Raw genomic sequence first — 27,377 nt, forward strand, 5'->3', positions numbered from 1 at the left:
AACATTATCACCGTATCTGGAGGAAGTATGTATCTTGGTGTGAAGTCAAGAATGCTCCTACAGAAGATTTCCATCTGGGCCGTTTTCTCCACTTTCTACAGACAGGAGTGGATATGGGCCTAAAGTTAGGCTCCATTAAGGTACAGATTTCGGCCCTATCAATTTTCTTTCAGAAGGAATTGGCTTCTCTCCAAGAAGTCCAGACTTTTGTAAAGGGAGTGCTGCACATCCAGCCTCCTTTTGTGCCCCCAGTGGCACCACGGGACCTTAACGTGGTGTTACAGTTCCTAAAATCTCACTGGTTTGAACCTCTTCAAACGGTTGAATTAAAATTTCTCACTTGGAAGGTGGTCATGTTGTTGGCCTTGGCATCTGCAAGGCGGGTGTCCGAATTGGCGGCTTTATCTCACAAAAGCCCCTATCTGATTTTCCATGTGGATAGAGCAGAGTTGAGGACTCGTCCTCAATTTTTGCCTAAGGTGGTTTCATCGTTTCATATGAACCAACCTAATGTGGTACCTGTGGCTACGGGTGACTTGGAGGATTCCAAGTCCCTTGATGTAGTCAGGGCCTTAAAAATTTATGTAGCCAGGACGGCTCGGGGTAGGAAAACAGAGGCACTGTTTGTCCTGTATGCAGCCAACAAGGTTGGCGCTCCTGCTTCTAAGCAGACTACTTCTCGCTGGATCTGTAACTCGATTCAGCAGGCTCATTCGACGGCTGGATTGCCGTTACCAAATTCGGTAAAGGCCCATTCCACTAGGAAGGTGGGCTCTTCTTGGGTGGCTGCCCGAGGCGTCTCGGCATTACAGCTTTGCCGAGCGGCGACTTGGTCAGGTTCAAACACTTTTGCAAAATTCTACAAGTTTGATACCCTGGTTGATGAGGACCTCGTGTTTGCTCAATCGGTGCTGCAGAGTCATCCGCACTCTCCCGCCCGGTCTGGAGCTTTGGTATAATCCCCATGGTCCTTACGGAGTCCCCAGCATCCTCTAGGACGTAAGAGAAAATAAGATTTTAAACCTACCGGTAAATCTTTTTCTCCTAGTCCGTAGAGGATGCTGGGCGCCCGTCCCAGTGCGGACTTATTTCTGCAAGGCTTGTATATAGTTATTGCTTACATAAGGGTTATGTTACAGTTAAGATCAGTTTTTGGCTGATGCTGTTTTGTTCATACTGTTAATTGGTTGCGTATCTTCCATGTTATACGGTGTGGATGGTATGGGCTGGTATGAATCTTGCCCTTAGATTAACAAAAATCCTTTCCTCGTACTGTCCGTCTCCTCTGGGCACAGTTCTTTAACTGAGGTCTGGAGGATGGGCATAGAGGGAGGAGCCAGTGCACACCCATCTAAAGTCTTTAGAGTGCCCATGTCTCCTGCGGAGCCCATCTATACCTCATGGTCCTTACGGAGTCCCCAGCATCCTCTACGGACTAGGAGAAAAAGATTTACCGGTAGGTTTAAAATCTTATTTTTTTTCTGTGCAGGCTAAATACTGGCTGCTTTTGCAATTAGCTCACAAATATTAGATAGATTTATCTTTACACTGCAATTTAGATTACTCTAACGTCCTAGTGGATGCTGGGTACTCCGTAAGGACCATGGGGAATAGACGGGATCCGCAGAAGACAGGGCACTTTAAGAAAGAATTAGGAATACTGGTGTGCACTGGCTCCTCCCTCTATGTCCCTCCTCCAGACCTCAGTTTGAATCTGTGCCCGGACGAGCTGGGTGCACCTTAGTGAGCTCTCCTGAGCTTGCTAAATAGAAAGTATTTTGTTAGGATTTTTTTATTTTCAGAGAGATCTGCTGGCAACAGACTCTCTGCTACGTGGGACTGAGGGGAGAGAAGCAGCCCAATTCACTGTGGATAGGTCATGCTTCTTAGGCTTCTGGACACCATTAGCTCCTGAGGGATCGTACACAGGAATGCACCCTTGGTCGTCCGATCCCAGAGCCGCGCCGCCGTCCGCCTCACAGAGCCAGAAGCCGGCGTGAGAAGCAAGAAGACTTCAAAAGCGGCGGCAGAAGACTCCAGTCTTCATATGAGGTAGCGCACAGCACTGCAGCTGTGCGCCATTGCTCCCACATTAAACCCACACACTCCGGTCACTGTAGGGTGCAGGGCGCAGGGGGGGGCGCCCTGGGCAGCAATTAGAGACCTCTTGGCAAAGTGGGCATATATACAGTTGGGCACTGTATATATGCATGAGCCCCCGCCATTATTTTACACAAAATCGCGGGACAGAAGCCCACCACTGAGGGGGCGGGGCTTCTTCCTCAGCTCTCACCAGCGCCATTTTCTCTCCACAGCTCCGCTGAGAGGAAGCTCCCCAGGCTCTCCCCTGCAGATTCACGATAGAAAGAGGGTAAAAAGAGAGGGGGGGCACATAAATTTAGCGCAAAATCAGTATATACAGCAGCTACTGGGTAAACACTAAGTTACTGTGTAATTCCTGGGTCATATAGCGCTGGGGTGTGTGCTGGCATACTCTCTCTCTGTCTCTCCAAAAGGCCTTGTGGGGATTCTGTCTTCAAAAAGAGCATCCCCTGTGTGTGGTGTGTCGGTACGCTTGTGTCGGCATGTTTGACGAGGAAGGCTATGTGGAAGCAGAGCAGGTACAAATGAATGTGGGATCGACGGCGCCGACGCCCGATTGGATGGATATGTGGAAGGTTTTAAATGATAATGTTAATTCCTTGCATAAAAGGTTGGATAAAGCTGAAGCCTAGGGACAGTCAGGGTCTCAACCCATGCCTGATCCTACAGCGCAGAGGCCGTCAGGGTCTCAGAAGCGCCCACTATCCCAAATTGTTGACACAGATATCGACACGGATTCTGACTCCAGTGTCGATGGCGATGATGCAAAGTTGCAGCATAAAATGGCTAAAGCCATCCGCTACATGATTATAGCAATGAAGGATGTATTGCACATCTCAGAGGAAAACCCAGTCCCTGACAAGAGGGTTTATATGTTTAAGGAAAAAAGGCATGAGGTGACCTTTCCCCCTTCACATGAGTTAAATGAGTTATGTGAAAAAGCTTGGGAATCTCCAGATAGAAAACTGCAGATTTCCAAACGGTTGCTTATGGCGTATCCTTTCCCGCCAACGGACAGGTTACGCTGGGAATCCTTCCCTAGGGTAGACAAAGCTTTGACATGCTTATCTAAGAAGGTAGCCCTGCCGTCACAGGATACGGCCACCCTAAAAGATCCTGCGGATAGAAAGCAGGAAGGTATCCTGAAGTCCATTTATACACATTCAGGTACCCTACTAAGGCCGGCAATTGCGTCGGCCTGGATGTGTAGTGCTGTAGCAGCATGGACAGATACTTTATCTGAGGAACTTGATACCTTGGACAAGGATACTATAGTACTGACCCTGGGGCATATAAAAGACGCTGTCCTATATATGAGAGATGCCCAAAGAGACATTAGCCTACTGGGCTCTAGAATAAATGTAATGTCGATTTCTGCCAGGAGGGTCCTGTGGACTCTGCAATGGACAGGCGATGCCGACTCAAAAAGGCACATGGAGGTTTTACCTTATAAGGGTGAGGAATTGTTTGGGGACGGTCTCTCGGACCTAGTTTCCACAGCTACGGCTGGGAAGTCAAATTTTTTGCCATATATTCCCTCACAACCTAAGAAAGCACCGTGTTACCAAATGCAGTCCTTTCGACCACAAAGAGGCAAGAAAGTCCGAGGTGCGTCCTTTCTTGCCAGAGGCAGGGGTAGAGGAAAGAAGCTGCACAATACAGCTAGTTCCCAGGAACAGAAGTCCTCCCCGGCTTCTACTAAATCCACCGCATGACGCTGGGGCTCCACAGGTGGAGCCAGGATCGGTGGGGGCGCGTCTCCAAAATTTCAGCCACCAGTGGGTTCGCTCACGGGTGGATCCCTGGGCTATACAGATTGTGTCTCAGGGATACAAGCTGGAATTCGAAGTGATGCCCCCTCACCGTTACCTCAAATCGGCCCTGCCAGCTTCCCCCATAGAGAGGGAAATAGTGTTAGCGGCAATTCACAAATTATATCTCCAGCAGGTGGTGGTAAAGGTTCCCCTCCTTCAACAGGGAAGGGGTTACTATTCGACAATGTTTGTGGTACCGAAACCGGACGGTTCGGTCAGACCCATATTGAATTTAAAATCCCTTAACATTTACCTGAAAAGGTTCAAGTTCAAGATGGAATCGCTCAGAGCGGTCATTGCAAGCCTGGAAGAGGGGGATTTTATGGTGTCTCTGGACATAAAAGATGCTTACCTGCATGTCCCCATTTATCCACCTCATCAGAAGTACCTCAGATTTGTGGTACAGGACTGTCATTACCAATTCCAGACGTTGCCGTTTGGTCTGTCCACGGCACCGAGAATATTTACCAAGGTAATGGCGGAAATTATGGTGCTTCTGCGAAAACAAGGAGTCACAATTATCCCATACATGGACGATCTCCTCATAAAGTCGAGGTCCAGAGAGCAGTTGCTGATCAGCGTAGCACACTCTCGGGACGTGTTGCAACAGCACGGCTGGATTCTGAATATTCCAAAGTCGCAGCTGATTCCTACGACGCGTCTGCCCTTCCTGGGCATGATTCTGGACACAGACCAGAAGAAGGTTTTTCTCCCGCCGGAGAAGGCTCAGGAGCTCGTGACTCTGGTCAGAGACCTCTTAAAACCAAAACAGGTGTCGGTGCATCACTGCACGCGAGTCCTGGGAAAGATGGTGGCGTCATACGAGGCCATTCCCTTCGGCAGGTTCCATGCGAGGACCTTTCAGTGGGATCTGTTGGACAAGTGGTCCGGATCGCATCTGCAGATGCATCGGCTGCTCACCCTATCCCCCAGGGCCAGGGTGTCTCTTCTGTTGTGGCTGCAGAGTGCTCACCTTCTCGAGGGTCGCAGGTTCGGCATTTAGGACTGGGTCCTGGTGACCACGGATGCAAGCCTCCGAGGGGGGGGGGGGGCAGTCACACAGGGAAGAAATTTCCAGGGTCTGTGGTCAAGTCAGGAGACTTGTCTGCACATCAATATCCTGGAACTAAGGGCAATATACAACGCCCTAAGTCAAGCGGAGCCTCTGCTTCGCAACCAACCGGTGCTGATTCAGTCAGACAACATCACCGCAGTGGCTCATGTAAACCGCCAAGGCGGCACAAGGAGCAGGGTGGCGATGGCGGAAGCCACCAGAATTCTTCGCTGGGCGGAGAATCACGTAAAAGCACTGTCAGCAGTGTTCATTCCGGGAGTGGACAACTGGGAAGCAGACTTCCTCAGCAGGCACGACCTCCACCCGGGAGAGTGGGGACTTCATCAAGAAGTCTTCACGCAGATTACAAGTCGATGGGAACTGCCACAGGTGGACATGATGGCATCCCGCCTCAACAAAAAGCTACAAATGTATTGCGCCAGGTCAAGAGATCCTCAGGCGATAGCTATGGACGCACTAGTGACACCGAGGGTGTTCCAGTCGGTTTATGTGTTTCCTCCTCTTCCTCTCATACCCAAGGTGCTGAGAATCGTAAGAAAAAGAGGAGTGAGAACAATACTCATTGTTCCGGATTGGCCAAGAAAGACTTGGTATCCAGAACTGCAAGAAATGCTCACAGAGGACCCATGGCCTCTGCCTCTAAGACAGGATCTGTTGCAACAGGGGCCCTGTCTGTTCCAAGACTTACCGCGATTGCGTTTGACGGCATGGCGGTTGAACAACGGATCCTAGCAGAAAAAGGCATTCCGGAAGAGGTTATTCCTACGCTGATAAAGGCTAGGAAGGACGTGACGGCTAAACATTATCACCGTATATGGCGAAAATATGTTGCTTGGTGTGAGGCCAGGAATGCCCCTACAGAGGAATTCCAGCTGGGCCGTTTCCTTCACTTCCTACAGTCGGGAGTGACTATGGGCTTAAAATTGGGATCCATTAAGGTCCAGATTTCAGCCCTATCCATTTTCTTTCAAAAGGAACTGGCTTCTCTTCCTGAAGTTCAGACGTTTGTAAAGGGAGTGCTGCATATTCAGCCCCCTTTTGTGCCACCAGTGGCACCTTGGGATCTTAACGTGGTGTTGAGTTTCCTGAAATCACACTGGTTTGAGCCACTTAAAACCGTGGAGTTAAAATATCTCACGTGGAAGGTGGTCATGCTATTTGCCTTAGCTTCGGCTAGGCGTGTGTCAGAATTGGCGGCTTTGTCACATAAAAGCCCCTATCTGGTTTTCCATATGGACAGGGCAGAATTACGGACTCGTCCGCAATTTCTGCCAAAAGTGGTGTCATCTTTTCATTTGAACCAACCTATTGTGGTGCCTGTGGCTACTCGTGACTTGGAGGATTCCAAGTTACTAGATGTAGTCAAGGCTTTGAAGGTTTATGTAGCCAGAACGGCTGGAGTCAGGAAAACTGAGTCGCTGTTTATCCTGTATGCATCCAACAAGCTGGGTGCTCCTGCTTCAAAGCAAACTATTGCTCGCTGGATCTGTAACACGATTCAGCAGGCTCATTCTGCGGCTGGATTGCCGCCTCCAAAATCAGTAAAAGCCTATTCCACATGGAAGGTGGGCTCTTCTTGGGCGGCTGCCCGAGGGGTCTCGGCATTACAGCTTTGCCGAGCAGCTACTTGGTCGGGTTCAAACACTTTTGCAAAGTTCTACAAGTTTGATACCCTGGCTGAGGAGGACCTTGTGTTTGCTCATTCGGTGCTGCAGAGTCATCCGCACTCTCACGCCCGTTTGGGAGCTTTGGTATAATCCCCATGGTCCTTACGGAGTCCCCAGCATCCACTAGGACGTTAGAGAAAATAAGGTTTTACTTACCGGTAAATCTATTTCTCGTAGTCCGTAGTGGATGCTGGGCGCCCTTCCCAAGTGCGGACTTCTTCTGCAATACTTGTATATAGTTATTGCTTAAATAAGGGTTATGTTATGGTTGCATCAGGTTTATCTGATGCTCTGTTGTTGTTCATACTGTTAACTGGGTAAGTTTATCACGAGTTATACGGTGTGATTGGTGTGGCTGGTATGAGTCTTACCCTGGATTCCAAAATCCTTTCCTTGTACTGTCAGCTCTTCCGGGCACAGTTTCCTTAACTGAGGTCTGGAGGAGGGACATAGAGGGAGGAGCCAGTGCACACCAGTATTCCTAATTCTTTCTTAAAGTGCCCTGTCTCCTGCGGAGCCCGTCTATTCCCCATGGTCCTTACGGAGTCCCCAGCATCCACTACGGACTACGAGAAATAGATTTACCTGTAAGTAAAATCTTATTTTCAGTTTGAACGCACCCCACCCAAATATGGTACATCTGCCCTACCTGCAGTGCAACTTGGTTTTGCCCAGGTTGCTTGCTTTTTTGGTTTTCTTCCACATCTAAATAACCCCCATTAAGTACAATGGACAAAAGGGTAGCTCATATAATGGGTGTGGTATGCTAGATTGATAGCTATCATGCCGACATGAGACCCACAGAGAAAAATATCATGAGGACCCAACATCTCTAATTGTTACATTCCTATATCACATACTGTTATGCCATTGAGCATGTAGCCTGTATGTATACAGGACTTCCACCAGCAGTAACTATAACACCAAGCAATGCACACTTGCACATTTTATGCATCCATATAGCTTTATGTAGGAAAGCCTTGGGGCATGGCATGGGAATCCTCTTTGACGTCATCCCCCTTAATTTTGCTGGTGTACTTAGATTTTCCACCAAAGTGTTCTGACTTATAGAGCATTATGGCAGTGTTTGCTGCGCATTGTGTTTGTTGAGGCGGTTTCTGTGACAGCCGATGGTAATATTTGGGGTGATGAAGGGTGTTCCTTGCTAAGTACAGAGGAGGTGCACACAGTTATTCACTCCGCAGAAATCCAAGATGTTTTGCGCCATTTTAATACAAGTAATGGACTGCCATCCAGCCAGTGTTAATAATTTCCACAGTGTGTCCTGATGCATAATGTTAACGTAGACCACCACATGTACATTGTGTCCAGGGTATGATCACAAAACATGATCATGGTTTATATTGTGATTGGTATTATACAGCAGTAAGAACTTTTATCGAAACAAAACAACCCCAGCTGATCATATTTGCTGGAACACCTATTCTAGTAAAACCAATATTTAATGAGTGTATTTTCCAAATTTCACTATTTAGTGAGTAACTGTTCGAAGGACAAATATACAATTGAAAGCACATACTAGTGATCAGTGTGCAATAAAGAGAGGATGACCTTCATATATGCATAGAAAGTTCTCGTGACAGCTGCATATGGCATCCAGTCTCTAGGTCGACTACACAGGTTACCATTCCCAATTGTAGTCCACGTGTATAGTAAAGTATGAAAAAGTAAAAAAAATAAAAAAAGAGTGAAAAACGCATGTCGACCTTGACACCATGTCGACTTACTTACTGTCGACCAATAGTGGTCGACCTAGACACTGTCGACCTAAGTGTGGTCGACCTTGTATACCACACCCGCTGCATATACAGAGCAACTTTTTGTGATCTCTAAATGCTCATACAGTATAGAGAGCATATTAATATATACTGTACAATACAGACTGCATTCTAGTGCCATATTTTAAATACAGAGAGCATTCTAGTGCATCATATAGAATACTAGAAGTAATCCCCAGCACTGCCTGAGTTTTTTCTCTCTTGTTTCCTGTCTCTCTCTCTTCAGCACCTTCTCCCCTTTTTTTCTCCTCTTCCCATCTCTTACCTACCCATCTCTCTCTCCTACCTCCAAAATGTATTTCTTTCTTTCTTTCTTTTTTTCTTTCTCGGAATCCCGACCGGCAGCATACCGACAGCTGGGCGAGCGCAAATGAGCCCCTTGCGGGCTCGCTGCGGGCACGGTAGCGCGCCACACTATGTATTCTCCCTCCAGGGGGGTCGTGGACCCCCAAGAGGGAGAAAAAGTGTCGGTATGCCGGCTGTCGGGATTCCTGCGCCGGTATACTGTGCGCCGGGATCCCGACAGTCGGTAAACTGAAGACCACCCGCCCTTTTCATCCCGTTCTCTTTTTTTTTTTTTTTTTTTAATACCTCAGTACCTCCTCCTCCGTAGGCTTGCCTTCAGTCTTGCTGACTAGACACTGACTACAGCAGTGTGCCCTGTGTGTGACACTGAGTTAGCCTGTGCTTGTGTTTCTGGTGCTGGATTGTGGTTTTATGTGATAACATCATTTTATCAGCACACAATTTTATTACATATATTATCCTTAGTTTAGCATTACATACTGTATTTTCAGCTTTGATATTGTACTTTTTGGGTTGTCCTCACTTTTTCTCCTCTACAGAGTGTATTTTCTACAAGTGGCCTGTGCCTAGCTGTGTGCCATTTTACTTGTGATATTGTTAATGGTTGATTTTCAGGGGGTGGTAGTCATGTGACCGCCGGTCAGCTGACCGACAGTCACATGACCTCCTCCATGAGCCCGACGGCTCACTATCCCGATGGTCGGCATGCCGACCAACAGGGACTATTTCCACTCGTGGGTGTCCACGACACCCATAGAGTGGGAATAGAACCCGTGGCGACCGCAGGTCGCCACCGAGCCCGCAAGGGGCTTGCTGCACTCGCCCCTCCCCGCCGGGATCCCGGCGTCGGTATGCAGCCGGGATCCCGGCGTCGGTAAGGTGACCGGCGGTCAGGAGACCGCCGGTCACCAGTACTACACCCATTTTCAGGAGTGTCTGTGTTTTCATCATGAGGTGGTATGTGATGAATAATGCCGGTCATAAACGGTCAGATAAAATGTCTGTCATACAGACTTTTTGTCTGGCAGCATGACACCCTGCAGTTATCGTGGCTATATACTGAGAGATATCTCACAGTGTTTGGCCACACAAAATCGGCGCTCCTTCCCTGGGGAGGAGATCTTTCTCTATTCCTGCCCAGTGAAGGAACAGGGGAAATGTCTGTCGGTCACTCGCGACAGGGCATACATTGCCTGATGAGGCCGCCTTTAACCTTACAAATTTTTGCATCGGATGGACATGCTGGATGATCCGGCATGCCCAACCAATCAATATTTTTGGATCAGTTGCCCGGATACACTGTACAGTTATCTGCGGTCCACTGATATTAGGGTATATGAAGATGATGAGGAGACTTGAGGATGTTAGTGCATTAAAATGATTGGCTGCTGTAAATAAACTCAGGCCCTAGGCTATAACAGGCAGGTCCCAGAAGCATTCGGGGCCACTTTGGGGCAAAACATTCTTGTTACTCCCCTGGTTCCAACGAATAACACACTTGGACCATCTTATTTACGCCCTGACGGTATGGATGATACAGGGTTCTGCTCGTAGACCTACTTCACAGCTGGTCTTACTTTGTGGTGGTTGGTTTCTTCAGGAATTCCACAAAGAGACTCTGAGGTATATTCAATTCAAGTCGGATCCTTTCCGACAAGCATTGTTGGAAAGGATCCAACAAGCCAGTATTCAATGACAATGCTAATCCAACTTTTTTTTAAAGTCTGATTGACAGTTGTCACAAAGGACACTGAACAGGCGCACTCCTGCTCTGTCCCGCTAGCAGGTCATCGCGGCGGGGAGAGCAGGGAACACCGCGCAGCGTAGCAGGAGGATGGGGCACTGCCGCCAGACCTTACCGCACTCACCTGGCTCCAGCAAGGGTCCCAACTCCGGCAATGTAGGTCACAACCCGTCTCCTCCTCTCAGCTCCTCTTCATTCTCACTTGTCCCCGCTCCATCTCCTCTCCCGTCCTCCTCACCCACCCTCCGTCTCATCTCCTCAGTCCGACTTTTTTTAAAGTCTGATTGAGATTGTCGGAAACGGGGCCAATACCTGTCGGATTTGGCTGCATTTCCGACAAAAGCATGTGGATCCGCGGCTATTCCGCTGATCCACGTGTTTTCCGACAAATCGGGAATACCCGACTTGTCGTATAAAAACAGCCCATATTGAATAGGTCGGAACCCCTTTCGACCTAAGTCAGTCGGAAACTGCTGTCTTTCCGACAAGACGGCAGTTTCGACTTTAATTGAATATACCCCTCTTAGTCCTAAAGGAATAGCCCCCCCCCCCCCCCTTAAGTTAAGGTTAGTCAAAGAGGTTGAGGGCTGCTTTTTAAAAGTTTCCATTGAAATGGTGGAATTAAAAATTAAATATGCACAGTCCAAGGATGGTGCATTGAGTATACCTCCAAACCCTCCCACTTTTGGCGGGACAGTCACGATTTTGCTGGACATGAAAAAATTATTTGGTCCAAAAAAATGAACACCTGGGCATACCTACATCATCACAGTGTAGTATTCTTGAGCACTGCCTTTTGGGGTAGAAAATCATGAGTGTTCTCAGAACTCGCTGGGCAGTGCTGTACTTCCTGGTACTGGTGGTCCCACCCACTCAGTGTGATGTCATGAGCTCAGGGGGCATCACCGTCACAGGGTACACTGTCTCCCTGTTACAGCGCTGTTGTTCATATGGCCCCTGTGCTGACACATTGAAGTAGAGGTGGAATCTTCCCCACAGACATATGGGAGCGAGCATGCCCAGTAAATGTTGCATGCAGCTTCTTAAGAGCTTAATTGTTTCAATATGACAAGGAAGGAGGAAGGGTGGTTCTCCCTTCAGTTTAACCTGTCAGCGTAGGAGCACCTGTCTGACACCATGAGCACAAAGCACAACTGCACATACTGTGTTACACATGTTGAGCATATACAGCCCAGTGTGAGCAGAGAATGTTGTACAGAATGAAAAGTACCACGGATTGTAGATGTTGACAAATAGAACCTTATGTTTTCATTTAAAGTGTAACTATCACCAGTATAAATTTCTGTTTACAAAGAGTCATTTTTACCTATATCAGCAGCTTTGGTCAATAATCGAGTTCAACCATAAGGATTGATAAATACATCTATGAACTCTGCAGATATAGGTAAGTGGGAGTCTTGTAAATACTTACACTGGCAGGTGATAGGGACACTTTAGAGCCTCCACTTTTCTATTGTCTTATAACATAGTACTGAACTTTTATATTTACAGTATGTGGGGGAACCAAATTGGAGATGAAGGGGCACAGGCATTTGCAGAAGCTCTAAGGAATCACCCTAGTCTGACAGAGTTAAGGTATATTTTATACAGTCATATTTTAAATTTTCATTTGCATTTATCTATTTTGTACTTTATCTTTCCTAAAACTGTAATTATTATTATTATTATTATTATTATTATTAATAATAATAATATAAATAATAATAATAAATATCATATGTTAATATATGTATACACTTCTGTAAATAATATCTGTATTAACAGTGAGTTTTTTTGCCAGAGCATAGATACAATTAGTGAGTTTTGATGACATCACTTCATTGGTACTTAAGAAAACTTGTATAGCCTAAATTATAAAGCAATTTATGAATAGACATTTCAGCTAAAGAGCAGTATCCCCATGATCAGTGTTTATTTTTACTGGACCACTAGCCAAAGCAGTGGTGGACAGTTTCAATAACAAATCTTAGAAAATATAACTCATACATACAGTAAAAGAGGTACATACACATGCAAATGTGAGACAGAAGGTACTTTAGTGATGTTCCTGCTTATTAAACCTCACATTCTAGAGGCTGGTAATAACCGATGCCAGGATCCCAATCGCCATATTGCCGGCAGGGGGCCTAGTGCTATTCCCACTGGTGGGTGTTCACAACACCCATAAAGTGGGTATAGAACCTGTGGTGAGCGCATTGAGCCACTGAGCCCACAAGGGGCTTTGTTGCGCTCACCCCCCTGCAGGCAATCTGGCGGCTGGGATACCGGCGTCGCTATGCTACAAACAAATAATCAGAAACCCAAGGCGCAAACACACTTGTGCAGCCGCCTGAGGAAAAAAAGGGCCACCTTACCCTAACAAACAATGATATAAAAAACAATTACTCAAGAGAAGGCGCTTAGTGTGGTTTCTTTAAATCAAAAACAAAGTCAATACTTAGAGTCCATGAATGTACTAATGGAAAGAAGAAATCCGCTTCAATAAGACCTCATGTAGGGATGTCGTATGTATCCTCTATTCCACAGATGACTCACGATGATATGTAATGGAAAAACAAATAACAATTCATGGTGTAGTATATCCAATATCACTAGGACTTTTCAATCAATTAAGCCAGATATTCAAGGGTAGCGTACCCCACTCACAGTGGAAAAAAATATGGCTCCGCACATAAAGGTATCTTTTACAACTGGATAGCAGGGATATTCAATAGTATTGAGAGCGTACCATTACTCACTCAGAATGTGAATTGGATCCTCCCATAACGGTTTCTTTGTATAATCTGCTTCAATCGCGGACAAATGACGTGTGTATAAAAACTGATTTATTTAAAATGATTAAAATATGCACAGGAGACCACACATAACAACTCAGGTGTAGAAGTGACAAAGCCAGTATTGCACCGCCGGCCGAAAACGGCAAATATAGCCAGATCTAATGCACGACTACACTCCCAAGTGTATATATGTGATACTACCTGTCTTGCACCCTTTCCAACGCGTTTCTCCCCGCAAATGGGGCTTTTTCAAGGAACAAGAGTGTCTAAAACTATTTGCTATTTAAGTAAAAAATCCGGAAATTGGCTAATGAACAAGTAATCAGACACAGCTTTGTTGCTATGGTAACATACCTCCACGTGGAGCCACAATGCACTGCAGGTTAATAGTAATTGTAATTGTTAGCGTCCTATGTGGGTATCTGAACGTCACAGGCGAAGAACTCACTTCCGCCCCTGATGGCGTAACGTCACTTCCGGTCCTCATTCCCATGGCAACCCGTATTGTTACGAGCCGCCTTAGAAGGGACAGGGATATGATGGACTAGGGAGAGGCAGATAGAATCGGTTGCGTTGCTAATAATTATCAGCATCACAGATGGATATTTTTTACACCATGGGCGGAATATTTACTTCCGCCCATAGTGACGTCATTTCACTTCCGGTCCTCGTTTCCATGGAAACCCGTACCGCTACGAGTCTCCACAGAAGGAACAGGAATGGGTGATCAACCTTAGCCACAACAATACAAGTCAGGCAGATGAAGAATAATATTATTTGGACAGTTGCACTATAAGTTAGCAGACACCTCCGCTCACCTTAACGTAACGTCACTTCCTGTTGCCATTTCCATGGCAACCTAAGTAAATGCAGGACACCTCAAAATGATCGATGTCTATATTCAAATTGGTGCTACACATATAGATTAGATGCAACGCCAATCCAACAGAGACATCCATTCCTCTGGAAATTATAGAGGTTATATAAACTACCATTTAGATAATGAATCTAATGTTGTGGAATAACCATCCATATTAATGTTACTACCACTTGAGAATGTAATCGTGCATCACAAATAAGCATCAAGAATAAAAACATCACTTACATCATAAAAACCATCTTAATTCGAATTCATGGTTCAAACCCCTAGGGATGAGTGATTCTAGGTTATAGATCCACCTCATCTCACTTTTGGCCAATCTAACCTCTTTATTATTATTTCTCCATTGATTCTTAGTTAGTTCTATGGCCCAAAAGGATGTAATATGATCCGTAGAACAACCATGAATTTCTTTAAAATGTAGTGAAAAAGGGTGGGTAATAAGCCCCTTTCGTATATTGCGAAGATGTTCGGACCAACGCACTTTTAAGCTCCTGCTGGTCTTCCCAATATACAACTTATTACAAGAACATTGTATGGCATATATCGCATATTTACTATTACAGGTAATAAATTGCTGGATCTTATATGTTTTGCCGTTCCAGTCAAATGACGACAGCTTCTTTATTTTAGAAGGGCAGCTCTTACACATCCCACAGTCTCCACATCTGTGAAAACCCTGGTTCCTGATGGTACCCCCAATTGGTTTGTCGACAAATGCACTAGTCGTCAATTTATCCTTAAGGTTCGGTGCTCTTTTGTATATAAACTTTGGTCTATCTGGTAAGATAGATGTTAATACTGGATCCTTCTTCAGGAGATGCCAGTTCTTATGAAACACCTTCTCTACAAGCTTGTGATATCCATTATACTGTGTCACAAACGCTAAATTAGATGAAGTTTCTAATTGGGGTTTAATTCTAGTACTTAATAAGGTGTCCCTATCTACTTCGGCTACTTCTTCTATTGAAGCTTGTAGGCTATGCGATTTGTACCCTTTCTCAATAAATTTTCGCTTCATAGTATGTGCTTCTGTAGTGTAATTTTTGTCCTCTGAACAATTCCGTCGCAGACGGGTAAATTGTCCTCTCGGGACATTCTTTAACCATTGAGGTAAGTGATTACTCCTTGTGCTTATATAAGTATTTGAATCAGTGGGTTTGATATAAACAGTGGATTCAATATTTCCATTTGAAACATATAGATTCAAATCCAAAAAATTAACCTCACTTTGGCTATAATTGAAAGTTAAACAGATACCAAGGACGTTTGTATTAAGAAAGGTACAAAAATCTTGGAGAACTCCGACGTCCCCCTTCCATATGAAGAGGACGTCGTCGATATATCTCCACCACCGGACCAGATTCGCCGCCCAGTCATGTCCCGCCCACACGGAAATGTCTTCCCATCTGGACATAAATATGTTCGCGTAACTGGGGGCGAACCTGGTCCCCATGGCGGTACCTACCTCCTGATTGTAGTACTCGCCATCAAAATTAAAATAATTGTTATGGAGAATGAAAGCAATGCCCTTCAAAATAAAATCGCAAAGATTGCTAGGCATGTCGCTGGTGGTCAGAGTCTGTCTGACTGCCTCGATACCATCCGTATGTCTAATAATGGTATAGAGGGATGTAACATCCCCCGTCACCAGCCACATGTCGCTCTCCCATTTTACATCTTTGAGTTTGTTCAAAACATCTCTAGTGTCTTTGAGATGTGATCGCCCCTCAAGTACAAAAGGCTGCAGTTGAAAGTCTATATATTGTGACAAATTGGACGTTATAGAATTCGTCCCTGCCACAATAGGGCGTCCCGGGGGATGATGTTCATCCTTGTGAACTTTTGGCAAGAGATATAGCACTGGTACAGTGTATTTCTCATTAATAAGGAATTCTGCTGTAGTTTTATTCAGTGTGCCATTGTCCAGATGACTGTCTACTAAACTTCGTAGACCATTAAGAACTCTTACCGAAGGGTCTGTTCTTAACCTTTTATACGTGATGCCATCCTTTAGTTGGCGCATGGCCTCTTTAACGTATTCTGCCCTGTTCATCACAACCACCCCTCCCCCCTTATCGGCAGGTTTAATGATAATGGATTCATTATTTCTGAGTTTATCAAGGGCTACACGTTCTTTTTTGGTGAGATTATGCTTATATGCTGGCATGTTACCTTGTAGGGCATTAATCTCCTCATTGACTATTTTATGAAATGTGTCAACAAAACAGCCTTTCATGTAGCTAGGATTGAAATGAGATTGTTTCTTGAAAATAGTTTCTCCATTATTTTGTATAGGGGAATTACCGCTATTTGCGAAAAACTTTTTTAAGGATAATTTACGAACAAACTTTTGAATGTCTATATATAAATTAAAATAGTTTATTTCATTCGATGGACAGAATTTCAAACCCTTTTTCAATACTGAAATTTCATCCTCATCCAATGTATAGTCACTTAGATTAAAAATCTTCATTACTGTTTCTATTTCATCGGATGGGTGGGAGGTGATTTTCAAAGAATTTTTCTTAGAATGGCGTTCCCTTTTCCGTTGGCCCCCCCTTTTCCCTCGTTTAGTCTTAATAGATCCTACCTTATGGGGTACGGCCAATGGAATAACATTATGTTCTACCGTTGATTTCTCCAATTGTCCCTTCTGACATCTAAAAAATCCCCACGTAGGGTGTGATCCCCAAGTACCTGATACCTATTATTCGTCTGTATTGGAGTGAGATGGGTATCTTCACGTCCATAGTGGTTAGGATCATATCTTCCATTTCTCTTACTATTATGCGTCCATTGGGGGCGGTTGTTAAACCTCTCCCTTTGGGTAAATTCATTTAGTCTTTGATTTGGATGAGTATATCTGGAAGGAACGTTATCCACATTAGGCTCTCGATCAACTCTTCCTTCGTGATATTGGCCTCTATTTCTCATTCCAAAATTAGATTTGGGTTGATTCGCCCTATTTTTATGTTTCCTCCATTTCTGTGTGGACACTGGTGTAGCAGTCCGGGCTAGTGACACCTCTTCGGTAGTATTATGCCCCACATTCTGCTTCCCTTTTGTCGACACAGGAATGGATTCGGAATTAATTTTATCCCGTGCTAATTTCTTAGTTTTACGTTGGACAATGTCTCTTTCATTTTTCCTAATCCTATTTGTAATGGTTTCCTCCATACTTTTGTATTCTTCTAGATCCTTAAATGGTGTTAGGAGAGGTTCCAATAACTTAATCTGAGCATCTAATGAATCTGCCTCCTTACGCCTTTCCTGGATTATTAGTTCCATCAATGAAAAGGAGCAAATTTCCAGAATACCTTTCCATTTTTCGTTTACCTTTCCGTTTTCGGCCGGCGGTGCAATACTGGCTTTGTCACTTCTACACCTGAGTTGTTATGTGTGGTCTCCTGTGCATATTTTAATCATTTTAAATAAATCAGTTTTTATACACACGTCATTTGTCCGCGATTGAAGCAGATTATACAAAGAAACCGTTATGGGAGGATCCAATTCACATTCTGAGTGAGTAATGGTACGCTCTCAATACTATTGAATATCCCTGCTATCCAGTTGTAAAAGATACCTTTATGTGCGGAGCCATATTTTTTTCCACTGTGAGTGGGGTACGCTACCCTTGAATATCTGGCTTAATTGATTGAAAAGTCCTAGTGATATTGGATATACTACACCATGATTTGTTATTTGTTTTTCCATTACATATCATCGTGAGTCATCTGTGGAATAGAGGATACATACGACATCCCTACATGAGGTCTTATTGAAGCGGATTTCTTCTTTCCATTAGTACATTCATGGACTCTAAGTATTGACTTTGTTTTTGATTTAAAGAAACCACACTAAGCGCCTTCTCTTGAGTAATTGTTTTTTATATCATTGTTTGTTAGGGTAAGGTGGCCCTTTTTTTCCTCAGGCGGCTGCACAAGTGTGTTTGCGCCTTGGGTTTCTGATTATTTGTTTGTTGCTATATTGTTTTCACTTGTATCAGTTACCCAGGCAGCAAACATGTTTCACCATAGGACCAAACGTAACGGTTTGGTGGACACCATATTTGATGGAAATTGTGTTATAGATGTGGAAGATGAGACCCTTGAGAATATTATGAGCAAATTAGAAAAGATACTTCTCAAGGAGAATCGGATCTGGTGGGAGATTGTGACACTTGAGAGGTACCTTATGCTCAAGTTGATTCCCAAGGGTTTACAGATCCAAAAACAGGCTTCTTTCACGGATATGAATGATTATTTTTCCTCCAAATGGAAAGGTATTCTGGAAATTTGCTCCTTTTCATTGATGGAACTAATAATCAAGGAAAGGCGTAAGGAGGCAGATTCATTAGATGCTCAGATTAAGTTATTGGAACCTCTCCTAACACCATTTAAGGATCTAGAAGAATACAAAAGTATGGAGGAAACCATTACAAATAGGATTAGGAAAAATGAAAGAGACATTGTCCAACGTAAAACTAAGAAATTAGCACGGGATAAAATTAATTCCGAATCCATTCCTGTGTCGACAAAAGGGAAGCAGAATGTGGGGCATAATACTACCGAAGAGGTGTCACTAGCCCGGACTGCTACACCAGTGTCCACACAGAAATGGAGGAAACATAAAAATAGGGCGAATCAACCCAAATCTAATTTTGGAATGAGAAATAGAGGCCAATATCACGAAGGAAGAGTTGATCGAGAGCCTAATGTGGATAACGTTCCTTCCAGATATACTCATCCAAATCAAAGACTAAATGAATTTACCCAAAGGGAGAGGTTTAACAACCGCCCCCAATGGACGCATAATAGTAAGAGAAATGGAAGATATGATCCTAACCACTATGGACGTGAAGATACCCATCTCACTCCAATACAGACGAATAATAGGTATCAGGTACTTGGGGATCACACCCTACGTGGGGATTTTTTAGATGTCAGAAGGGACAATTGGAGAAATCAACGGTAGAACATAATGTTATTCCATTGGCCGTACCCCATAAGGTAGGATCTATTAAGACTAAACGAGGGAAAAGGGGGGGCCAACGGAAAAGGGAACGCCATTCTAAGAAAAATTCTTTGAAAATCACCTCCCACCCATCCGATGAAATAGAAACAGTAATGAAGATTTTTAATCTAAGTGACTATACATTGGATGAGGATGAAATTTCAGTATTGAAAAAGGGTTTGAAATTCTGTCCATCGAATGAAATAAACTATTTTAATTTATATATAGACATTCAAAAGTTTGTTCGTAAATTATCCTTAAAAAAGTTTTTCGCAAATAGCGGTAATTCCCCTATACAAAATAATGGAGAAACTATTTTCAAGAAACAATCTCATTTCAATCCTAGCTACATGAAAGGCTGTTTTGTTGACACATTTCATAAAATAGTCAATGAGGAGATTAATGCCCTACAAGGTAACATGCCAGCATATAAGCATAATCTCACCAAAAAAGAACGTGTAGCCCTTGATAAACTCAGAAATAATGAATCCATTATCATTAAACCTGCCGATAAGGGGGGAGGGGTGGTTGTGATGAACAGGGCAGAATACGTTAAAGAGGCCATGCGCCAACTAAAGGATGGCATCACGTATAAAAGGTTAAGAACAGACCCTTCGGTAAGAGTTCTTAATGGTCTACGAAGTTTAGTAGACAGTCATCTGGACAATGGCACACTGAATAAAACTACAGCAGAATTCCTTATTAATGAGAAATACACTGTACCAGTGCTATATCTCTTGCCAAAAGTTCACAAGGATGAACATCATCCCCCGGGACGCCCTATTGTGGCAGGGACGAATTCTATAACGTCCAATTTGTCACAATATATAGACTTTCAACTGCAGCCTTTTGTACTTGAGGGGCGATCACATCTCAAAGACACTAGAGATGTTTTGAACAAACTCAAAGATGTAAAATGGGAGAGCGACATGTGGCTGGTGACGGGGGATGTTACATCCCTCTATACCATTATTAGACATACGGATGGTATCGAGGCAGTCAGACAGACTCTGACCACCAGCGACATGCCTAGCAATCTTTGCGATTTTATTTTGAAGGGCATTGCTTTCATTCTCCATAACAATTATTTTAATTTTGATGGCGAGTACTACAATCAGGAGGTAGGTACCGCCATGGGGACCAGGTTCGCCCCCAGTTACGCGAACATATTTATGTCCAGATGGGAAGACATTTCCGTGTGGGCGGGACATGACTGGGCGGCGAATCTGGTCCGGTGGTGGAGATATATCGACGACGTCCTCTTCATATGGAAGGGGGACGTCGGAGTTCTCCAAGATTTTTGTACCTTTCTTAATACAAACGTCCTTGGTATCTGTTTAACTTTCAATTATAGCCAAAGTGAGGTTAATTTTTTGGATTTGAATCTATATGTTTCAAATGGAAATATTGAATCCACTGTTTATATCAAACCCACTGATTCAAATACTTATATAAGCACAAGGAGTAATCACTTACCTCAATGGTTAAAGAATGTCCCGAGAGGACAATTTACCCGTCTGCGACGGAATTGTTCAGAGGACAAAAATTACACTACAGAAGCACATACTATGAAGCGAAAATTTATTGAGAAAGGGTACAAATCGCATAGCCTACAAGCTTCAATAGAAGAAGTAGCCGAAGTAGATAGGGACACCTTATTAAGTACTAGAATTAAACCCCAATTAGAAACTTCATCTAATTTAGCGTTTGTGACACAGTATAATGGATATCACAAGCTTGTAGAGAAGGTGTTTCATAAGAACTGGCATCTCCTGAAGAAGGATCCAGTATTAACATCTATCTTACCAGATAGACCAAAGTTTATATACAAAAGAGCACCGAACCTTAAGGATAAATTGACGACTAGTGCATTTGTCGACAAACCAATTGGGGGTACCATCAGGAACCAGGGTTTTCACAGATGTGGAGACTGTGGGATGTGTAAGAGCTGCCCTTCTAAAATAAAGAAGCTGTCGTCATTTGACTGGAACGGCAAAACATATAAGATCCAGCAATTTATTACCTGTAATAGTAAATATGCGATATATGCCATACAATGTTCTTGTAATAAGTTGTATATTGGGAAGACCAGCAGGAGCTTAAAAGTGCGTTGGTCCGAACATCTTCGCAATATACGAAAGGGGCTTATTACCCACCCTTTTTCACTACATTTTAAAGAAATTCATGGTTGTTCTACGGATCATATTACATCCTTTTGGGCCATAGAACTAACTAAGGATCAATGGAGAAATAATAATAAAGAGGTTAGATTGGCCAAAAGTGAGATGAGGTGGATCTATAACCTAGAATCACTCATCCCTAGGGGTTTGAACCATGAATTCGAATTAAGATGGTTTTTATGATGTAAGTGATGTTTTTATTCTTGATGCTTATTTGTGATGCACGATTACATTCTCAAGTGGTAGTAACATTAATATGGATGGTTATTCCACAACATTAGATTCATTATCTAAATGGTAGTTTATATAACCTCTATAATTTCCAGAGGAATGGATGTCTCTGTTGGATTGGCGTTGCATCTAATCTATATGTGTAGCACCAATTTGAATATAGACATCGATCATTTTGAGGTGTCCTGCATTTACTTAGGTTGCCATGGAAATGGCAACAGGAAGTGACGTTACGTTAAGGTGAGCGGAGGTGTCTGCTAACTTATAGTGCAACTGTCCAAATAATATTATTCTTCATCTGCCTGACTTGTATTGTTGTGGCTAAGGTTGATCACCCATTCCTGTTCCTTCTGTGGAGACTCGTAGCGGTACGGGTTTCCATGGAAACGAGGACCGGAAGTGAAATGACGTCACTATGGGCGGAAGTAAATATTCCGCCCATGGTGTAAAAAATATCCATCTGTGATGCTGATAATTATTAGCAATGCAACCGATTCTATCTGCCTCTCCCTAGTCCATCATATCCCTGTCCCTTCTAAGGCGGCTCGTAACAATACGGGTTGCCATGGGAATGAGGACCGGAAGTGACGTTACGCCATCAGGGGCGGAAGTGAGTTCTTCGCCTGTGACGTTCAGATACCCACATAGGACGCTAACAATTACAATTACTATTAACCTGCAGTGCATTGTGGCTCCACGTGGAGGTATGTTACCATAGCAACAAAGCTGTGTCTGATTACTTGTTCATTAGCCAATTTCCGGATTTTTTACTTAAATAGCAAATAGTTTTAGACACTCTTGTTCCTTGAAAAAGCCCCATTTGCGGGGAGAAACGCGTTGGAAAGGGTGCAAGACAGGTAGTATCACATATATACACTTGGGAGTGTAGTCGTGCATTAGATCTGGCTATATTTGCCGTTTTCGGCCGGCGGTGCAATACTGGCTTTGTCACTTCTACACCTGAGTTGTTATGTGTGGTCTGCTGTGCATATTTTAATCATTTTAAATAAATCAGTTTTTATACACACGTCATTTGTCCGCGATTGAAGCAGATTATACAAAGAAACCGTTATGGGAGGATCCAATTCACATTCTGAGTGAGTAATGGTACGCTCTCAATACTATTGAATATCCCTGCTATCCAGTTGTAAAAGATACCTTTATGTGCGGAGCCATATTTTTTTCCACTGTGAGTGGGGTACGCTACCCTTGAATATCTGGCTTAATTGATTGAAAAGTCCTAGTGATATTGGATATACTACACCATGAATTGTTATTTGTTTTTCCATTACATATCATCGTGAGTCATCTGTGGAATAGAGGATACATACGACATCCCTACATGAGGTCTTATTGAAGCGGATTTCTTCTTTCCATTAGTACATTCATGGACTCTAAGTATTGACTTTGTTTTTTATTTAAAGAAACCACACTAAGCGCCTTCTCTTGAGTAATTGTTTTTTATATGGCGTCGCTATGCTGACTGCCAGGATCCCGACCGCCGGTAAAGCATACCCAACGCGGTAATAACAACCAGTGGGACTCAGAATGACGTTTGTGGTTGTAGTTGGAAGAACACTCACGAGGACTAGGATAGAAAATGATATGGTGAAGGGGTTTGATTTGAGAGACCACTTGAAAGATTACATGTTGGGGAGAGTCTGTTCAGGTAGGGGATTATAGTTACATAAGTGAGGAGCAACACAGGAGAAGTCTTCAAGTCTGGAGTTATCAGAAAGTAGTAAGACTTGTGTGAAGGTGATTGTGCAAAACCTGAATTGTATTCTGAGGGTAATGGGGAGTTTAGGAATTTGTAGAGTGTTGCAGTGTATATTATTTCATTATTATTATTATTATTATTATTACTACTACCATTTATTTAGATAGCGCACACATATTCCGCATTGCTTTACAGAGATTATTTGGCCATTCACATCAGTCCCTGCCCCAGTGGATCTTACAATCTGTATTCCGTATCACATGTACATGCACACACATTTACACTTTTATGGTTAATTTTGTTGGGAGCCGGTTAACCTATAAGTATGTTTATGGATTGTGGGAGGAATCCGGAGTACCCGGAGGAAACCCATGCAAGCACGGGGTGAATATACAAACTCCACACAGCTAGGGACATTGTGGGAATCAAACCCATGACCTCATTGATGTGAATCAGTAATGTTAACCATTATGCCGTCTGTTCATATGAGGTGGAGAGAGAAGTAGTAGAGTCTCATTGGGGCTTTTAGGATGGATTGTAGAGGGTATAGACAAGGTGAGGGGTAAGTCACTTAGCAAGAGGTTGCCGTAGCAAGGTGGCATATGATGAGAGAATATATAAGAGTTTTGGTAACATGAACAGTGAGAAAGGGGCGTGTTCTACCCATGTTTTGAATGAGTGCCGACACCTCACGACCACCAGCATTGTCTATTTTCTCTCACACTACATTGAGGTACATAGATGTTGCTGTAATACTTAGGTGCATCGCTGACAATTTCACTCCCCCTTTTTGTCTAAAATAAAGGTTTTTGATATGATTTTGAGTAATCTCTCATTACCTGGTTTTTGGACTTGGGTATCCTCTCTGATTACATACTTTACTTGTACTTCAGTTTTCTAATTTACTTTATGTTTTAATTCTTTCCAGCCTGGCGTGCAATAAGATTTCCACTGTAGGAGGTGCAAGTATCGCTGACGCGTTACAGCAAAACACATCTCTGAAGATATTGTGGTAATTATAGTTTTTCATTTACAGTTTTTCATTAATTTTTTTCTATATCTAAAATATTATTTTATGTGAACCTACAGTAATTTTTAGGTTGGATTTAACTTTAAATCTAGTTATCAATGTATTGTAAGGAAAGCTGACCATATGATTATTATATAGGTTACAGTCCAGTTAATCTGCTTGGTCAAAATAAAATCTGATATTGGTTCCGGTTTCGGCTAGATGGAATGAGGACGCTCCGTCTCTGAGCTACACTCTACACACATTTTACAAGGCTCCTGGAGCCTTTTGCAGTACCAGACACCCCCCCCCCCCCCCCCTCCAGGGCATCCCGCGATTCCCCTGCTGTTTACGGGAAGGACCGCTGCCTTGCCTCCCCGCCACAGCAGTCTCCGCAGCCTGCACGTCAGGAGAAGAGACGGGCGGCGGGCAACATGGCGCTAGACGCCGCCACTGACATCGCTCTCCCGCTTCTCAATAAACAGATGCTGAAGGTACCTCCACAGCAGGGCAGGTATGTCAGGGCTCTGACTCCCTAGTGACTTACAGAGACGTGGTTGACGCCATTACCCCCCTCCTTACTAAAGCTGTGGCTGACATCACTGCCCAGTTGCAAAAGCTTACACAGGGGGTTACTATCACTGAGCAGCAGATGGGTGCGGCTTCTTATCATTTTGCTGATCTTCAATACTCTGTTAAAAGGCTTTCTACTGAAAACTGTCAGCTGTGGAACAAAATTGATGATTTAGAGAACAAATCTCGTCGAAATAATATAAGGTAGGTTGGGCTCCCAGAATCTGACAAGGGCGCTGCTTTAGCCTATTTTGTCTGCAATACCCTTCCCTCATTACTGGGCATTGAATCAGTTTGCCAGGACATGGTTATTGAGAGGGTACATAGAGTGAGCACAAAGTGGAAATATGGCCAGCCTCTCGCAGAATCAAAGCCTTATCATGGGAGGGCTATAAATTGCACGTTTTCCAGGATAACTCCGAGTTGACAATCCTTTTCTCACATCTGCTCTCAACTTGGTTGTAAGGGGCCCTACTCATTTGACGATGCGCCGAGCGACCCGGCGGAGGGGGGGCAGTGACGGGGGGAGTGAAGTTTCTTCACTCCCCCCGTCACGCGGCTGCATTGAAGTGCAGGCAAATATGGACGAGATCGTCCATATTGGCCTGCATGCACAGCCGACGGGAGACCAGCGATGAACGAGCGCGGGGCCCGCGCATCGTTCATCGCTGGAGTCTCCACACTGAAAGATATGAACGAGTTCTCGTTCATTTATGAACGAGATCGTTCATATCTTTCAGAAAATCGGCCAGTGTGTAGGGCCTATAAGTTTGGCCTACTGTACCCTGCCAGGATTCGTATTTATGACGGATCCACCTTTAAAGATTTTACTAACCCTTCTGATGCCTCAGCCTTCCTCTGTGAACTGTGTCAAGCCCATGCTGCTGACATCTCTGACCCTGAACCCTAACACTTTCTGTTTGATAGCTCTTGTGAGGAAGTCTCCCTGCCAATTACCGTTTAATTGCCTACTTTCTTGTATACTTTCTGACTTTTATTGCACTGAAGGGGGTCTCCGGAGCCACTGTTTCTCTCCTTCTGGGATGGTGAGCGGAACTCTGGCTATTTCTGCTGGATGTGTACCTTTTTGCCTATGCTGTTAGTGTTTTATTTATTATAGGAAGTCTTGCTCCAAGCACGTGTGCTTGTCTGCTTTTTGTTGTTTCCCTTTCTTTATTCTTATGTGTTTCTCCTCCTCTCCTCCTTCCTACTCCCCCCCTCCGTACAACAACAGTCTTATTATTGTGGGTAATGTGGCTCTCAGGTTTTGAGGATCAAATTGGCGATGACTGGTCTTTCTAATTTCTATGGTTCCCTGACGTTATGCCTGATATACACTTAGTAAGGTGGAATGTCGGAGGTTTTAACCCCCTTGCAAAAAGATGTAAAATTTTAATGTATTTAAACAAAAGTAGTGTTAAAGTGGCATTTCTTCAGGAAAAACATTTGACTCCTCCTGAGACATTATAAGTGAACATGCTTGGATGGTCCGTTGTCGCTGCTTCTTCCTACAACTCCAGAGCACGTGGGATGGTGATCTTAGTTAAACACTCTGGGCCAAATGTAATAGAGTGAGACTTTCAAAAAGTGAGAGATTTGGTAAGGTTTTGCAGGTTTTTTTTAAAGTGGCAATCATTTGCACAACCTGGTTTTGCAGTGTAAATGATTACCACTTTAAAAAAAAAAATGAAAAACCTTACCAAATCTCTCACTTTCTGAAACTCACTCTATGACATTTGGCCCTCTCTCTCAATAGAGACAATGAATATTGTTAGTGATCCTCAGGGTAGATATGTGGTAGCTTCTATAAGTGTGCTGGGGAAACGGTACACTCTGGCGAATATTTATGCTCTCCCCCTCATACTCCAAACCCTTTTTTTCAGTCAGTAATTGCTCTTGTAACCCCTTATGTGGCAGATAACTTAATTATCGGAGGGGACTTTAATCTTGTTTCTTCACAAATTTTAGATAAATCACTTTCCCGAGGGAATCCCCCCATACCTAAAGTAGGCATCCCTCTGCTAGCCCAACAGTTACAGGTCTCAGACACGTGGCGTGCTCTACACCCCACCGACAGAGAGTATACTTGCCTGTCTGCGGCGCACAGCTCCATCTCCTGCATGGTTTATATTTTTGTCTCACATTCTTTGTTTCCTTTGCTCTCCGGCTCTCACATTGCTCCTATCTTTCTCTCTGACCATGCTTTGGTCTCTACCTCCATTTATCCAGGTCCACTGAATTTAGAGATTTTTTGGAAACTACTTGGGATGTATTTTGCATGGATAATGCTGAGCATGTGCAGACAAATCCTATCCTGTTCTGGATGACTGCAAAAACTGTGCTCAGAGGGGCAATTTTTTCAATCACTGCAGCTTCCAACAAAAAGTACTAATCTCAATATCTCTTGCTCCAGGACTCTGTAGCCTTATACCCCATCCTGCTAATAAACAATTTTATCTCTT

General features: G+C 43.8%; 1 protein-coding gene across 6 annotated transcripts in view; it reads left to right on the forward strand.

The window, feature by feature from the left end:
* Window positions 1-27,377, forward strand: part of NOD1 (nucleotide binding oligomerization domain containing 1) — a 175,566-nt gene that overhangs the window by 115,222 nt on the left and 32,967 nt on the right. For 4 of the 6 annotated variants that reach the window (XM_063922335.1, XM_063922336.1, XM_063922334.1 and 1 more), the window contains 2 exons: window positions 12,021-12,104; window positions 24,262-24,345. In XM_063922335.1, coding sequence (XP_063778405.1) covers window positions 12,021-12,104; window positions 24,262-24,345 — 168 coding nt within the window. Of the gene's footprint in view, window positions 1-12,020; window positions 12,105-17,629; window positions 18,016-24,261; window positions 24,346-27,377 lie in introns of those variants that run through there. The other 2 variants (XM_063922337.1, XM_063922338.1) reach the window with 2 other exon arrangements.

The sequence above is a fragment of the Pseudophryne corroboree genome, chromosome 5 (assembly GCF_028390025.1).
Source record: "Pseudophryne corroboree isolate aPseCor3 chromosome 5, aPseCor3.hap2, whole genome shotgun sequence".
In the NCBI taxonomy this organism is placed as follows: Eukaryota; Metazoa; Chordata; class Amphibia; order Anura; family Myobatrachidae; genus Pseudophryne; species Pseudophryne corroboree.